Genomic DNA, 15,258 nt, shown 5'->3' with positions numbered 1-15,258 from the left:
GAAAACTAATTATTTATTTTGGTGGTGTGACAGGGAGCTGTTACAGGTTAGTGATGTGGTCAACATCGGAATTCCTATTAAAACGTCACCTTAATGATGTGACCAGGAATTGTTACAGGTAAGTGCCAGGACACTTTCACATCATTTAAAAAACATCTGGATGAGCACTTAAATTCCAGGGCAGAGTAGACTATGGACCAAGTGCAGGTAAATGGTTTTAGTATAGTTTGATGTATGCTGCCTGTCAAAGACATGATGGGCCGAAGGGCCTGTTTCTGTGCTATATGACTGTGACACTTTTGGAAATAAAGGTGAATTGTTTCTGATGGTAAGTTATGATTTGTCTTGACAAAGATCTAATTTAATAAAATATGTTCCTAACCATATGTAGAATTTACACTGGTGATCTAGTATTGAGGAGCAATGATCATATAAGTGAGTTTCATGAAATATGAGTATAACAGTGAGCAAAACTAAGCTTCATGACCAGTAATAATCATTTTACAGATTCATATGTTAAGTTATTCTCCACTATCATCTGTCTTTTCTCCTTATTAAATTATGACAAAATGTGATATCACACACAACCTTTTTTTGTTTCTTGGTTGGTTTTACAGTGTTATGTATCCTGTTGAGGCCTTTAGTAAACTATTGTGATTTTGGGCAAAGTATTTACAACAAGATTGAACCAGTTTTGCAGCGATTGGATTTTGGTCTAAGGGACTATGTACAACATTTGCAAGCAAGATGGCAAAGTAAGAACAATTTTACATTAACTTTTAATCTATGTATCAAAAAAAAAGTGAATTGATCTCAAATTTAGTAGTGTGATAATTTAATGAAGCAATATTAAGCAATTTTGTTTTTCTTTAATACACATTCTACTCTGGTAATCTTTCTAACAATTGCAAGAAATAAAGAAAGAATTTACATTTAAAGAACTTTTTCCAAGACTCTTCAGGATGTCCTGAAGCACTTCAGAGCCAAATATGTTCTTTTAGCAGCAGTCACAGTTGTAATGTGGGACAAACATCACTTGGTTTGCTACAGAAAATAGATAAATGACTAGGAAATGGACAAGTGACCAGATACTCTGTTTTAATGATGTTAGTTTAATAGTAAATGTTGGGCTAGACACTGGGAGAACTCCCTCAATCTTCATTGATGATGACAAGGTAGGTGGGATTTCAGTTTAACTTCTCACCTAAAACACCTACCATGTACTCTCCTTCATCACTTCTTCATGAAGGGTCAGACTGAAGTGCATGACAAATTCACGGTCTGCTGATTCAAGACGAAGTACTGCCAGGTAGCCGTTTCACTCCGTTTCCCTCATTTAGTCAGTTATTCATTTGTTGTGCAGATTATGAGAAGAGAGATATGGAAGCAATGTTTTGGTTATAAGCTATTATAATAGGAAATTCTGTGGTGTGGTGGTGCTTTTGAGATCTAGGTTGTAAAGTCCACCAGTTTGGAAGCTGTTGCTAGGAGCTGCAATGAAGTCCTGATATTGGTGTCCTTGATGTTGAGGTGAATTACAGCTTGTATTTTGAACATCGTCCAGATTTCCCATTCTCCAGCTGGAAGGTTGAAACCTGGGACTTCACTGGGGCAGTTCATTTGAGGAATTTGTTTTCCCTGCACGCATCATAGGCTTCGATATGTGTTAACTGGGCAAAAGTGAGGACTGCAGATGCTGGAAACCAGAGTTTAGATCAGAGTGATGCTGGAAAAGCACAGCAGGTCAGGGGAGCAGGAAAATGGATGTTTCGGGCAAGGGCCCTTCATCAGGGATAAAGACAGGAAGCCTCCAGGGTGGAGAGATAAATGGTTGGGGGGGTGGGGCTGGGCCTGGGCCTGGGGAGAAGATAGCAAATACTCTGGTCAACCTCCCAGAGGTGGATATCTCCTATACGAATCTGATTTCTCCTGAGCCAGGTTGAGTATCAGTACGCTACTGCTGGATGGACGAGAGTAAGTCAAGTAATGCAGAGTGTGTTGGCTGTGCTGTCCCAGTTGGTGCATGTTAGTTTTCAAATTAGACTCGCTCTCATCTTTACCATAGCTCTAGTGTTCTGGAGAATGTTTTCAGTGGATTAATGTACTGTCAAGAGTAACAACATTGTCATTGGACCAGCGACTGGCGATAAAACTTGACAGGAATTTCTTACCTGACCTTTGAGTTGTTCAGGTGGAAGTTTATGTTTGGCCTCCCAATATAGGGGAGAGCATATCATGTGCAGCAACTACACTATACTAATTTGAAAGGACTAAAGGTAAATCACTGTTTCAACTTAAAAATGTGTTTGAGCCCTTGGACAGTTTTTTTAATTCGTTCATGGTCTGAGGAGAACCAGGAGGAGGCATGAGAAAGGCTTGGCAGATGGATTAGGGAGAACACAAAGGCATTTTACAGTTATGTGAGGAATAAGAAAATGGTCAAAGAAAGAGTAGGGCTGATCAGGGATAGCATAGGGAACTTGTGTGTGGAGTCTGAGGAGGTAGGGGAAGCCCTAAATGAATTTTTTGCTTCTGTCTTTACGAAAGAAACGAACTTTGTCGTGAATGAAACCTTTGAAGAATAGGTGTGCATTGAGATAGAGGAAGCTGATGTGCTGAAAATTTTGTCAAACATTTAAGATTGACAAGTCGCCAGGCCCGGACCAGATTTGTCCTCGGCTGCTTTGGGAAATGAGTGATGCAATTGCTTCGCCACTTGCAAAGATCTTTGCATCCTCACTCTCCACTGGAGTCGGACCTGAGGACTGGAGAGAGGCAAATTAATTTGTCTCTTCAAGAAAGGAAATAGGGAAATCCCTGGCAATTACAGACCAGTAAGTCTCACATCTGTCGTCTGCAAGGTGTTAGAAAGGATTCTGAGGGATAGGATTTATGACCATCTGGAATAGCATGGCTTGATTAAATGCAGTCAGCATGGCTTTGTGAGGGGCAGGTCATGCCTCACAAACTTTCTCGAGTTTTTTGAGGATGTGACTAGAAAAGTTGATGAGAGTTGAGCTGTGGATGTGGACTTCAGCAAGGTATTTGATATGGTTCCCCATGGTAAGCTCATTCAGAAGGTCTGGAGGAATGGGATATCGGGGAACTTAGCTGTCTGGATGGAGTTCGGTCTGAATAAATGCGAGGTGATGCATTTTGGAAGGTCGAATTTGAAAGCTGAGTACAGGATTAAGGATAGGATTCTTGGCAGTGTGGAGGAACAGAGTGTGCAGGTGCATAGATCCCTTAAAATGGCCACCCAAGTGGACAGGGTTGTTAAGAAAGTATATGGTGTTTTGGCTTTCATTAACAGGGGGATTGAGTTTAAGAGTCATGAGGTCTTGTTGCAGCTCTATAAAACTTTGGTTAGACCGCACTTGGAATACTGTGTCCAGATCTGGTTGCCCTGTTATAGGAAAGATGTGGATGCTTTGGAGAGGGTTCAGAGGAGGTTTACCAGGATGCTGCCTGGACTGGAGGGCTTATCTTATGACTGAGCTTGGACTTTCTTCATTGGAGAAAAGGAGGAGGAGAGACCTAATTGAGGTATACAAGATATACAAGACCTAATTGAGAGGCATAGATAGAGTCGATAGCCAGAGACTATTTCCCAGGGCAGAAATGGCTAACACGAGGGGTCATAGTTTTAAACTGGTTGGAGGAAAGTACAGAATGGATGTCAGAGGCAGGTTCTTTACACAGAGAGTTGTGAGAGCATGGAATGCATCGCCAGCAGCAGTTGCGGAAGCAAGGTCATTGGGGACATTTAAGAGACTGCTGGACATGCATATGGTCACAGAAATTTGAGGGTGCATACATGAGGATCAATGGTCGGCACAACATCGTGGGCTGAAGGGCCTGTTCTGTGCTGTACTGTTCTGTGTTCTATGAGATGTTGACATCACAGGATAGGCCAGGTATTGCCTGTCCTATTTGCCCAGAGGGCAATTAGAGTCAATTGCGTAGCTGTGTGACTAGAGTCATGCAGGCCAGACAAGGTAAAGATAGCAGTTTCATTCCCTAAAAGACATTAGTGAACTGGGAAGGTTTTTCTGACAATTGACAGGATTGTCAATTGAACCATTTTCTGACAATGGTTTCTTGGTCGCCATTAGACTCTTAATTCTAGATGTTTTAAAAATTGAATTCAAATTCCACTACCTGCCATAGTGGGATTCGAACCAAGAGAAACAAGACAAGGACAGGTGTTGCATTTCCGACATTAGCCATACGTGCCATAGGGAAGGAGAGCATGTGACTGCCTAGTTTTCTGTGTTGTCATGACGGGAACAGTCCCTATAGAATACTTAAAAGGGGAAAATTTATTTTTTGGTTGCATCATGCGAGAGCTGTCAAAAATGATGGAGGATGATCTGTTGAATACTGTGATTGGTGGGCTGGTAGATGAGGTTAAATGTCTAAGTTTCTCCATTTCCAGTGTATAGAAGGCCCATTCTCCAATCTGTTCTGATGACGCAAACTTTCACACCATTGCTTCTAGAATGCCTCCCCTTTTCCTCAACCAATGTTCTACTAATTACTCTTACAAAAACATGGATTTTCAAATTTCAACAGCAATAAAAGAAAACAAACTTATTTGCATATATTTGGATCAAAACGGAATAATTTGTTTCAGACATTGGCCTTGTTTGGCTGAGTTATTAGATGTTAAAAATGGCTGAACCAATGAAGTGGTCAGTCACAAAGACATTGAAGCCACTTTTCTGTCAAAATGTCAATCCTTGATAAATTCTTGAATTTTTCATTTTTGTTACTCTTCGTAACTGCTTTATTTTTGGTTGCTGACTTCTTCCTTCGACCTTTGTTATCTAAAGAAAAAATCGTTTTTCTGTGACACTTCCTCTGCTTATCTGTTGTATGTCATCTTGCAGTGAAGCAAAAGGAATTAGCTGAAAGAAAGTCAGAAGATGAGAGTGAAGTGGATACATCTGCTCTTTGTCCCAAGGTTAGCAAATACTTTTGATATTTTTAAATTTGTTTTTCGAATGCAAATGTCACTAGCAGGGCCAGCATTTGTTTCCTATCCCTAAATATCCTTGAGAAGGTGGAAAGTGAGCTGCCTTCTTGAACGTCTCCAGTCCATGTGCTGTAGGTACAGCCATAGTGCTGTTAGGAATAGAATTCCAGGTTCTTGACTTAATGATAAATGAAGGAGAAGTAGTTTAATGGCAAGTCAAGATGGTGGGTGATTTGGATTGGAACTTGATGAGGACATTCCCACATGTCTGCTGCTGAAATTTTCGTTGTAGACGAGAGATCTTGTGTTTAGGAAGTGCTGTTGAAAGAGGCCTTATAAGTTGTTAAGCGCGTCTTATAAATAAAATCATAGAGTGGTTACAGCACAGAGGAGGCTGATTTGACTTGTTTGTACAGGCCCTTTGCCACTTTTCAATCTGCATCTACATCTTCTTCAGCCATTAATTCAATTCTCAGTTGGAAATCCACAATCGATTCTGTCTCCATTACACTCTGAAGCAGTGCATTCCTGATCCAAATAACTGACTGCGTAAAAGATCTTTTCCTTACGTCATTTCTTTCTTTATCAATCACTGTCATTCAACATCTTTTTGGTTCTCCATCCTTCCACCAATGGAAACAACTTCATGCTATTCACACTGTCCTGACCCCTCATGATTTTGAATACTTTTGTCAAATGTTTTTGGTCCCTTTTTTCTCAAAGCTTCTCCAAATACTCTATGTAAGTAAAGTCCCTTGTCTCTGGAACAATTCTCTCAAATCTTCTCTGCACATTCTCTGATGCATTCACATCCTTTTAAAATTGTGATGGCACAAATTATTGCTGCCATTATGTGCCTGTGATGAAGGGTATACATATTGAAGGAGGTGAATGGTATGGTGATCAAATGGATACTTGTTTTTATAGGCCCCAATCTGAATATCTGTATTTGTGATCTATGATAGGCATAATTGAATTATAATTATTGAATTATATATCACATTATACATGTGATACTGCATAGCTGCTAAGTAATATTAGTACATTGGCATGATTGCTTGGTATGGTGCAATAAGGACTTGAAGCATGTTGGAAAGACAGTCAAGATATCATGGATACTATCTGACCCGCCATGATCTCCAGCACTTTTTGTTCTCAGTTCAGATTCCCTCATCTGTAATGATTTGCTCCTAAAATAACATAAAAATTGTAAGGATTTGTTTACATTCTCTCAGTATCACACTGAGAGGATTTTGAAAACTTGAGTAACCACTGAAAGTCCAGCTGTGGATTCAAGTTCTGAAATCTGCAAGTCAAACTTGCACAGCCTTTGGCATTCCTGCAGAATAGTTTGTCTTGAAAGTATGGTCCATTTTTGACTTCCCACATGCCGTCTATTCCACTCAGCCATGCTGCTCTTCCATGCAGACTGCTATAACATGACTGTTGCATTCCTGTCCTCCCCCACACTATAGAATATCAAGCTATAGAAAACCACTATGGATAGTTACACTGTACAGTCTTGCTATAGAAACTCTCTATACCTATTCAATAGAACCTTTACATTACCCAAACACCATCTACACTTCATCAGTCACATCATAGCCAATTCATGTTAACAAAATATGCATTATACCAGAACGACCTGTGTCTATTGTAAGTAAATAGTTTTTCTGTTACCACAACTCTTTCTGCTAAACCAAGAGGAAGAGTCAGGTGAAGGTGAAAACAAGACAAACACTCCTCCAGCAACAAAACAAACACTCCCTCATTGAACGCCTCACTCACTAATGTTTTATCTACTCATTCTGATAAAATCCCAGTGAAGATTGTAAGCACAAAAGCATTTTCTTATTACAAATGCTCCAATTTCCCATTTGTTTAGCTGTCACTGTACATTGTGCAAAACACCACCAGCAGCTTAAATGTTTTCTTTCACTCCCCATATACAGAAAGGTCTGTTGCGCAAAGGAAGAAAATGAACTTCAAGGAAGGAGGAAATGTGCAAACAGAAAGTGATGATTTAAAGCACAAAGAGAAGTATTTTCAGGAGACATTTGAAAGAAGGAAGGGAATTAGGCAGGAAGTTCAGGATGGTAAGCAAAGTTGAGTGGGCAGTGATAATTCAACTTGTTTTGAAGAAGCTAAGGGTTCTTGTGAGAGCAGTGGAGAGGAACAGCCAAGCAAGGTTTTGAAAGTGAGAACAAGGAACCTAAAGCAGTTATTTGGGCTAGGGCGGTATGCAGAAGAGGATTTATGACTGCTGTGAGAACCATGTTATATCCTGGCTTTTCTACCTTCATTTTGTAGGTAAGCAGTTCAGGAGCTGGCAAAGAACTATCTATTTCTGACACTGAACCTTCAGAAACATGGACAGAAAATGGGACCTTTAACTTGTCAGAAGGTCATACCCCACAGACAGATGCCTCAGATGGTACAGTGAATTTTTGCTAATGTTGAAAATATAAAAAACGTTTTTATATGTAATCTGAAATTAAGCAAATTAAAATTTAAAGATTGAAAACTCTTGTATTATATTGTGATATGTTGCATTGCAGAGAAGAGGAGATGCCACTAATTTGAGGAAGTACTTGGCCGTTGAGGGCATTTTCACTGATTTTGCTGAAATTTTTAAATTGATAGAGCAAAAATGTATTATTTAAGGATTGGTAGTATCCTGTGGATGCTAAGTTCACACAGTTGTGAATGTGTGTTAATTCAACAGTAATTGGCTAAACAAATCGAATTGTTGTTCAGAATTATTGTGACCAGCCACACTACAGAATTGTATATTGGCAGGTTGGATGATTCACCTCCATGTCAAAGCTAAGGATTTTATCTTAAATTTAGCAAGGCATACATATGTCCAACATTCACTGTAGGGAAAAGTCAATCTCAGAAAAATTGTACTAATAAGTTCTGTTTTCAAAACATACATGATATATTCCACAGCATACATGATATATATTTTCTTTTATCTTTTGCAATTATTAACTTTTTAAATAGTTATTAATTGTTTTCATATTGATGGTTTTCTGAACCTCAAGTAAGGTTTTCTCATCTTCAAATAACTTTGAAAAATAAAGTTATGATCTTAATCACCAAAAACTTTTAAAATTTCTTTCACTGGGATGTGATCATCACTGACAAGGGCAACATTTTTGCTGATTCCTAATTTCATTCCTAACAGTTCAATGATATTAGTATTTTGTTTTAATTCTCCCATGTTTAATCTTTAATGTAGATCTAGATCATCCGAGTGATCCTGAGGAAGCATTCGCTAGAGATCTTCCAGAATTCCCTTCAGTTGATACTAAGGGAACAGTAGATGATGATGACTCGAGCATTGGCATCCCTACCCCACCGGTTCCCAACCTGGAACCCAGTGAAGTAAATTCATATCAGGAAGGCATCCGAACAGGAATTGCTGTTGCTGGACTTCTCTTGAACTTGTCTAATGAGCAGAGCTTCAACCTGGTCAGCACTATGGCAACTGATGTCATTGCTACAACAGTATCATCTGCTGTAAAAGGCCAGTTGCAGGCCGTCGAACCCAACCTGACCATGCCCCCACAGCTGAACTCAAGTGAAGACACTGACGCTGATGAGGCCGATGACTTTGAATTGCTTGACGAGTCTGAGTTGGAGCAAATTGAGAACGAATTAGGACTGGATCAGGGCCAAACAGCGAATCAACAAGCCAAAGACGGCAAGTCAGGTTTTCTGGCAAACTTATTGGGAGGTCATTAAGCCTATTTTCAGGGTTGGAGAATAAACGTACAAACCACATGTGAACAACAAAACAAACAGAAGCCACAAGCTTATTTACTACTGTTGTTCCCAAAACAACAGCCAAACCTCATTAATATGATCTGGTGAATATTAAACTAAGTGCAGCAATGAAAGAATGAGAGAAGTGAAATAGAGCTGCACAGTTATCATCATTTAATAACCTAGTTATTGAAGGAACTGATTTGATTTGTGTTATTTGGTATAATGGGCCACCTATTTTGTGTGTGTTGTCTGACTATAATCTTTATGCCTTGAAATAACAGCATGGAAACTAATCCTGTCTTGTTAATCTGAATTGTTAACAAATAGCTTTAAACGTATTTTAATTGACATGTACTTCCAAATCTGACAGTCAGATGTCAAACATTTTGCTTTAACATTTTTGTCCTGTGCGCAGAAACTGCCAAGCGGTAATCACTTTCTGACCGAGCTTTGCAGCTAATTGACAGCTGAAGAAGCAGAGTACTTTTCAAAAAATATGCTGGAAAATCTAGTCTTCTTTGATGCCTCTTGTGGAATGTACAAAGAAAGTTGGGTAGGCATATTTCACAGATGAGGATATTAATCCTTGCTTGTATTTTTAAAGTAACTAAAAGCAGTCTTTAGAGCACTTCCTGCCTTATTGAATTGCAGATGGAACTGTGCAAAGAAGCAGATTAAAACTTAGTTCACATCACATTATCAATTCAATTTGATCTTTTTTTATTTTGATTTATATTTTTAAAATTATTTTGTTTATACACATCACATGGATTCATCTGTTAATGGTCTGACTTTGGAACAAAATTTACACTTTAGAGATCATCATGGCATGGAAACAGAGCCTTCAATCCAACTTGTTCATGCAAATCAGATATTCTAAATTAATCTAGTCCTGATAAACATAGTCTGCCGATTCTTAAACAACAAACTCAAACAAGTAGACCCTACACTCCCAAAATCTCTAGAAACTCTCCCCTACATCAAAGATATCTGGGAGATAACAACCAGACTTCTCTGACCCCTTGGCATCACACTGAAACAGCTACTGATGAACATAAAGCATCCTGTACCAACAGCCAGTAAAATGATTGTCATTTACAAAATACCTTACAAAGCCTGTAACAAGCAATACATTGGACAGATAGAAAACTACCCAACAGGATACACAGACACCACCTAGCCATCGAAAGACATGACCCCATTATCTTTATATGTCAGCAATAGATATTTCCATCATTAAACCGGTAACACCATGTTTTAAAGAAGTGAGGAGCGGACACTTTAAATCTCATATGCCACTTGAGTGACGTGAGCACATATAGCATAACAATTCACTGCAGTATTAAAGATGCCTGTTCCCAGTCTTTTGAATCAGGTGCTAAAAGGACACCACATCTGCCTTTCCAAGTGTACAATATGTGAGGAAGAGTAGGAGAGGTATTCTGATAGCCATGAATTCAAACACCACTGATATAGAAGATTGGACAAAATATCATTGTCATCTGTGGAACCTGCTGTGTTCGAATTGGTGGGTGAACTTTCCAAAAGGTAATAAAAGTAACAAATAAAAACATTTTGGGTTTTGCTGGGGATGAACAGTACTTGAGTTAAATTTTTTTTTTCAAAACAACCTGATTTCTGGGTTAAAATATTTTCAGAATTGCAACCCAGCTCAAGTGGTTATTTGTAACTTTGACTCTACAAAATTATATTGTGATCCTTTCACTAGCTTTGCAAGTGGTCTTTGGTAACTGTGACTACATAGAATTCAAGTAATGCAGTTAATGTTAACAAACATTTCTGCTTTATGAATTTTGCATATATGTATAGTGACATAGACATAGCTTGAGTTAATGTTTAAGCTTCTGTTCCAATGTGTTTAAATATAACTCACCACTTCAAAAGTAGTTCAGAAATTGTCAAATATACTCATAATCAGCCAAGAAGCTTTGAAAGTTGGGATATGATTTGCATCAATGAGATGGAAAATTTTCTGCAGATTTAGTCATAAGTCTTATCAATTGTAAATTTTACTGCACAGTGCCGATTGTTCACTGAAAAACATTTAGCCCCTCTCCCTTCATGAATCCTTTCACACTGCACTGATCAGCTGGCTGGTTTAATATATTTAACACCTTTCAAACTGTGAACTGATATTCAGAAATGTTTTGGATTATTTGAATAAGGCCAAGTCTTTGAATGGTTTTGAAAGATCTGTTTCTGGATATAAAGTCAAATTAGTTGGATCGCACTTGTTGCAACTAAACTGGCAATCCTGTTTTTAAAACATAGTTTTCTTTATTGTGAGCATATTTATTTGATCATAAACTTAATAATTAAGTAATCCACTAATTCAATTAAAAGCATAAAATCATTATATCATAAGCTATGTTAATTTATTGCATATCTTACGTAGAATTCTGTGGAAAAAATAGGATTATTAATCTATTAAATCTGGGTGCCAAGAGTGATGAGAGTTGAATTTTGATTATTGTTTTGAAAAGCATATTTTTGCACTTTATGATGTTTGAAAATGCACTGTCTGTCAATCAAATCACACATAAAACAATAGTTTCATCCAAGTAAAATAAATGACAATCAGCAAAATAACGAACTACAGAATGTCTTGTGATATTATGAACATTTCCCATCGAAAGCACTTTAGAGGATCAAGAATTTCAGTGGCAAATATATGGCCATTATGGTAATTGGATTGGATAATTAAAACTTGTCTAATCATGTTAATTTGATTTTTTTTGTGATTGACGATGCTCAACGTAAAAAGCATTTTATGTACAATTTAACCAGTATAGTGCTATAATTATGTCAATTGTACAATGAGAATTGCGTAATTATTTTTAAACTGCTATCTTTATTGATCTACAAACTCTTTGCAAACAAAAATAAAATGGTAGAAATGTATTGTTATGTGTATGCAATTACAAATAATTTGTTTATCTTCTCATGTGCTGTCATTCTTACACTTTTCAGCCCATCTTAATATATCCATTTCATTTAATGAATATAACTGCAATTTTTTTTGTAGAATTTACTTATTTGCTATGTATTTGGAGCAGTGGGGTGGTGTTATAGATCAAAAAATGTACTCTGGATATTAATAGATATTGTTCATAGAGACATGGAGAGGGACGGGCAAGACGTTATATTGGAAACCCATCGTTAGCTAAGGACAATAAAATGGTAGTAATGTGTTGTCTTGTTTACCACCTAATCAGCCAGGTTTAGTGGATTCCTGTACAGGCTGTAAGACGGACTGTGATCCTGCAATTCTCGGGCAATCCAATCCAATCCAATGCCAGGTGGAGTCCAATCCTTGAATCTAGGAAAATTGGTTCTGATGGGGAATTCAAAGTAAGACTAAAACAAGATGACTCACCCAGCAGCAACTGCGACACGCAACATTGAAACACCCCTCCAGCCCTGACTTAGTGAAGAGCAAAGAGTGGATCAATATCGTATAATTCCCTCCACAAAAGTATTGCAGTGTAACGACAACAGATGGATTACTGCAGTTAAAGTGGCTCATCGTCACCAACTCTAGGCCAATTGGGGATGGGTAATAATGGCAATGCTCCTATTTCATGAAAGAATTAAAAAGATAAATGTGTCAAAGTTGGGATTAACTGGGCTCAGAAAAGTCTACTAACATTTTCATCTGCATACCTTGCAACTAACATTGCAGACTTCTCCACAACCATTCACGTGTGTCCTGTTCCACTGGCAGGGCAGACATACAGTACTGTACTGTTTGTTGTACAGTAGTCTTACCCTGTGAAAGAGATAACTGGCCTGTAGTGGCTATGGAGCTGTATTTTTAAGTACATTGATTTTGTCAACACATAAAGGACAATCTCCAATTGATGTCTAATATGTGAATCCAATTAAGCCTAATGAGTTTATAATTAACATGTTCAGTTGGTTCTTAATATCACATGTGTATCAAGCAGAATCATCCAAGGTGACCTGATGAAAGTAAACAAATTTATGAGGAGCAGTCACTGAGACATGCTGTTACTCTCTCTCACTCTCCCTCTCTCTGTCAGAGTGACTGTCTCTCCATGACTGTCACTCTCGCTGACTCTCTGATTCTTACTTTCTGTCTGATTTTCTCTCTTACCCGGAATCTCTGTCGCTGTCTCCCCCGACGCTTTCGCTTTCTCTCTCTCTCTCTCCTCCTCTCTTTAACTCTCTCTCTGACTCTCCCTCTCCGACTCTCTCTCTCACTCTGTCACCATATTTCACTCTGTCACTAAGTTTCACTCTGTCAGTCTCTCTCTGACTCCCTTCTCTGACAATTCTCTCTCTCTCTCTCTCTCTGTCACACTGTTTCTCGGTGTCTCTTTCACTCTCTATCTCTCTGAGTCTGTCTTTCTCTGACTCTTTCTATGATTCATTTTCTATGTGTCGCTGTCTCTCTCTCTGACTCTTACTCTCTACCTGACTCTCGTCACACTCTCTCTAACTATCTCTGTCACTCTCTTTTGCTGACTCTTTCTCTGTCACTCTGACTCTCTCCATCACTCTCTAACTCTCTCTGTCACTCTCTCTTACTCTTTCTCTCTGACTGTCTCCCTCTGTATCTCTCTGACTGACTCTGTATCTGACTATCTCAAACTCTCTCCCTCTCTGTGTCACTTTTTCTGTCTCACTCTCTCTCTGACACTCTATCTCAGACTGTGTTACTCTTTATCTATCACCTTCTCCCTCTCCCTGACACTCTCTCTTCCTCTCTAAAACTCTCCCTCTCCCTGACTCACTCTCTCTGTGTTGCTCTGTCACTCTCTCCCTCTCTCTGACACGCTCTATCTCGCTCTCTCCCTGAAGCTCCTCTCTGACTCTCACTCTCGTTCTCTCTCTCTGTCTCCCCACTCTCTCTCTCTCCCCCCCCCCCTTGGGCTATGAGTTTAAGTTAGCTAAAGGAATATTAACAAGATAGCAGCAATTTTTGCAGGGACCACAGACTGACAGGAAGCAGGTGGATATTTTGTGTATAATAAAGTTTGTTGTATGTATAATAAAGATGTGCAATAACTGTCTGAATAAGAAATGTTCTTCAGGTAAAATGGATTCAATCATGATTCAACAGCCATGTGTTCAAGCCATTCAATGTGCTACCTGGGTACTAATGGTACCCTCCCCCTTAAGATTACTTGTGAAGATGATATTTCAGTCCCCGCTCCCCATAGTTTAGTGTGAGAGATATTAGAGACAGTGAGATAAATGGGAAGCCCTATTGTTTCCATGAGACAATTATGTAGAATTGATTGAAGAAAATGGAGTCAAAATACCTTGTAAGATCTTTAACAAACACTACATTGGACAAATAGGCAGAAAACTAGCCACCAGGAAACATCAACTCACCACAAAAAGACCCACTCTCACTGGTATCCTTACATACAGAGGAGGAAGGACATCACTTGGACTTGGACAACACATCTATCCTAGGACAAGCCAAACAGAGAAACGTGCAAGAATTCCTAGAAGCATGGCACTCCAACCGGAACTCTATCAACAAACACATTAACTTGGATCACGTTTACCACCCGCTGAGTAAAAATACAGAAAATCACATCACAAGGGCTCTGGCCCGAAACGCTGAATTTCCTGTTCCTTGGATGCTGCCTAACCTGCTGTGCTTTAACCAGCAACACATTTTCAGCTCTGATCTCCAGCATCTGCAGACCTCACTTTTTACTCAATGACATCACCCACCCAAGGAAACCTAAACACATAAATACCATACCACCAGTGCTTCACTGGAGGCTCACTGAGGATGTTACCTCAGTGTGGTGACAAAAAGTCTGAAAATACAACTTCCAACTCAATGAGCAAACTTACATCCAGAACCTCAACCTGAGTTAGAAATCTTCTCAAAACTCGCTAAAATAGAGGCAACCCAGCATACTATTGTGAATCAGGAAGGACAGACACATGACTCTACGCTCTTCATGTAACAGGAAGAGGAGAGACAGGGTCAAATGAAGGAAGAGACATTAGAGGGGCCGGATATGAAATGCATCTTTGTAGATGGAGTGTATTATAATGGTGAGGCCTGGTCAGGGTGGGTCATAGCTAATGTGGAAGGGGAGCTTTTAGCAGGGGATGTCACTCTGCCCAGGACGCTGTGCTAAAAGTTTATTACCATCCTGAAGTTAGGGAAAGGACAAAAGGTTAACATCAACACAGACAGTAGGTATGCCTTCAGTGTAATCTAAAACTACATGATGGCATGGGCAAGGCGAGCATATGTTACTTCAAGTTGGAGAGTTATTAAAGCATGAGACCCCAGTCAAGGACCTCTTAGTTACAGCTATTGAACCAGCGGTATTTAAAGTCAAAGTACACAGAAGGACTAAGACACCAGAGCAGAGAGGAAATGACAATGCAGATACTGCAACAAAAGCATTGATAACAATAGCAGCTGTGAGAAAACCAGAAACAAAAGACAATGAATGGAACTTTCTTAAATTTACAAACAGCAGTGA

General features: G+C 39.0%; 1 protein-coding gene across 1 annotated transcript in view; it reads left to right on the top strand.

Moving 5' to 3' along the window:
* The window catches only part of retreg1 (reticulophagy regulator 1), an 82,869-nt gene extending 72,365 nt beyond the window's left edge, over positions 1-10,504 (top strand). Inside the window, exons 6-9 of the mRNA XM_060825317.1 lie at positions 618-755; positions 4,893-4,966; positions 7,289-7,412; positions 8,223-10,504. Coding sequence (XP_060681300.1) covers positions 618-755; positions 4,893-4,966; positions 7,289-7,412; positions 8,223-8,728 — 842 coding nt within the window. The 3' untranslated portion in view covers positions 8,729-10,504. The remainder of the gene's footprint in view (positions 1-617; positions 756-4,892; positions 4,967-7,288; positions 7,413-8,222) is intronic.
* The last annotated feature ends 4,754 nt before the right edge of the window (positions 10,505-15,258 follow it).

The sequence above is a fragment of the Hemiscyllium ocellatum genome, chromosome 5 (genome assembly GCF_020745735.1).
Source record: "Hemiscyllium ocellatum isolate sHemOce1 chromosome 5, sHemOce1.pat.X.cur, whole genome shotgun sequence".
Taxonomy (NCBI): Eukaryota; Metazoa; Chordata; class Chondrichthyes; order Orectolobiformes; family Hemiscylliidae; genus Hemiscyllium; species Hemiscyllium ocellatum.
This window is presented reverse-complemented; position numbering and strand designations above follow the sequence as displayed.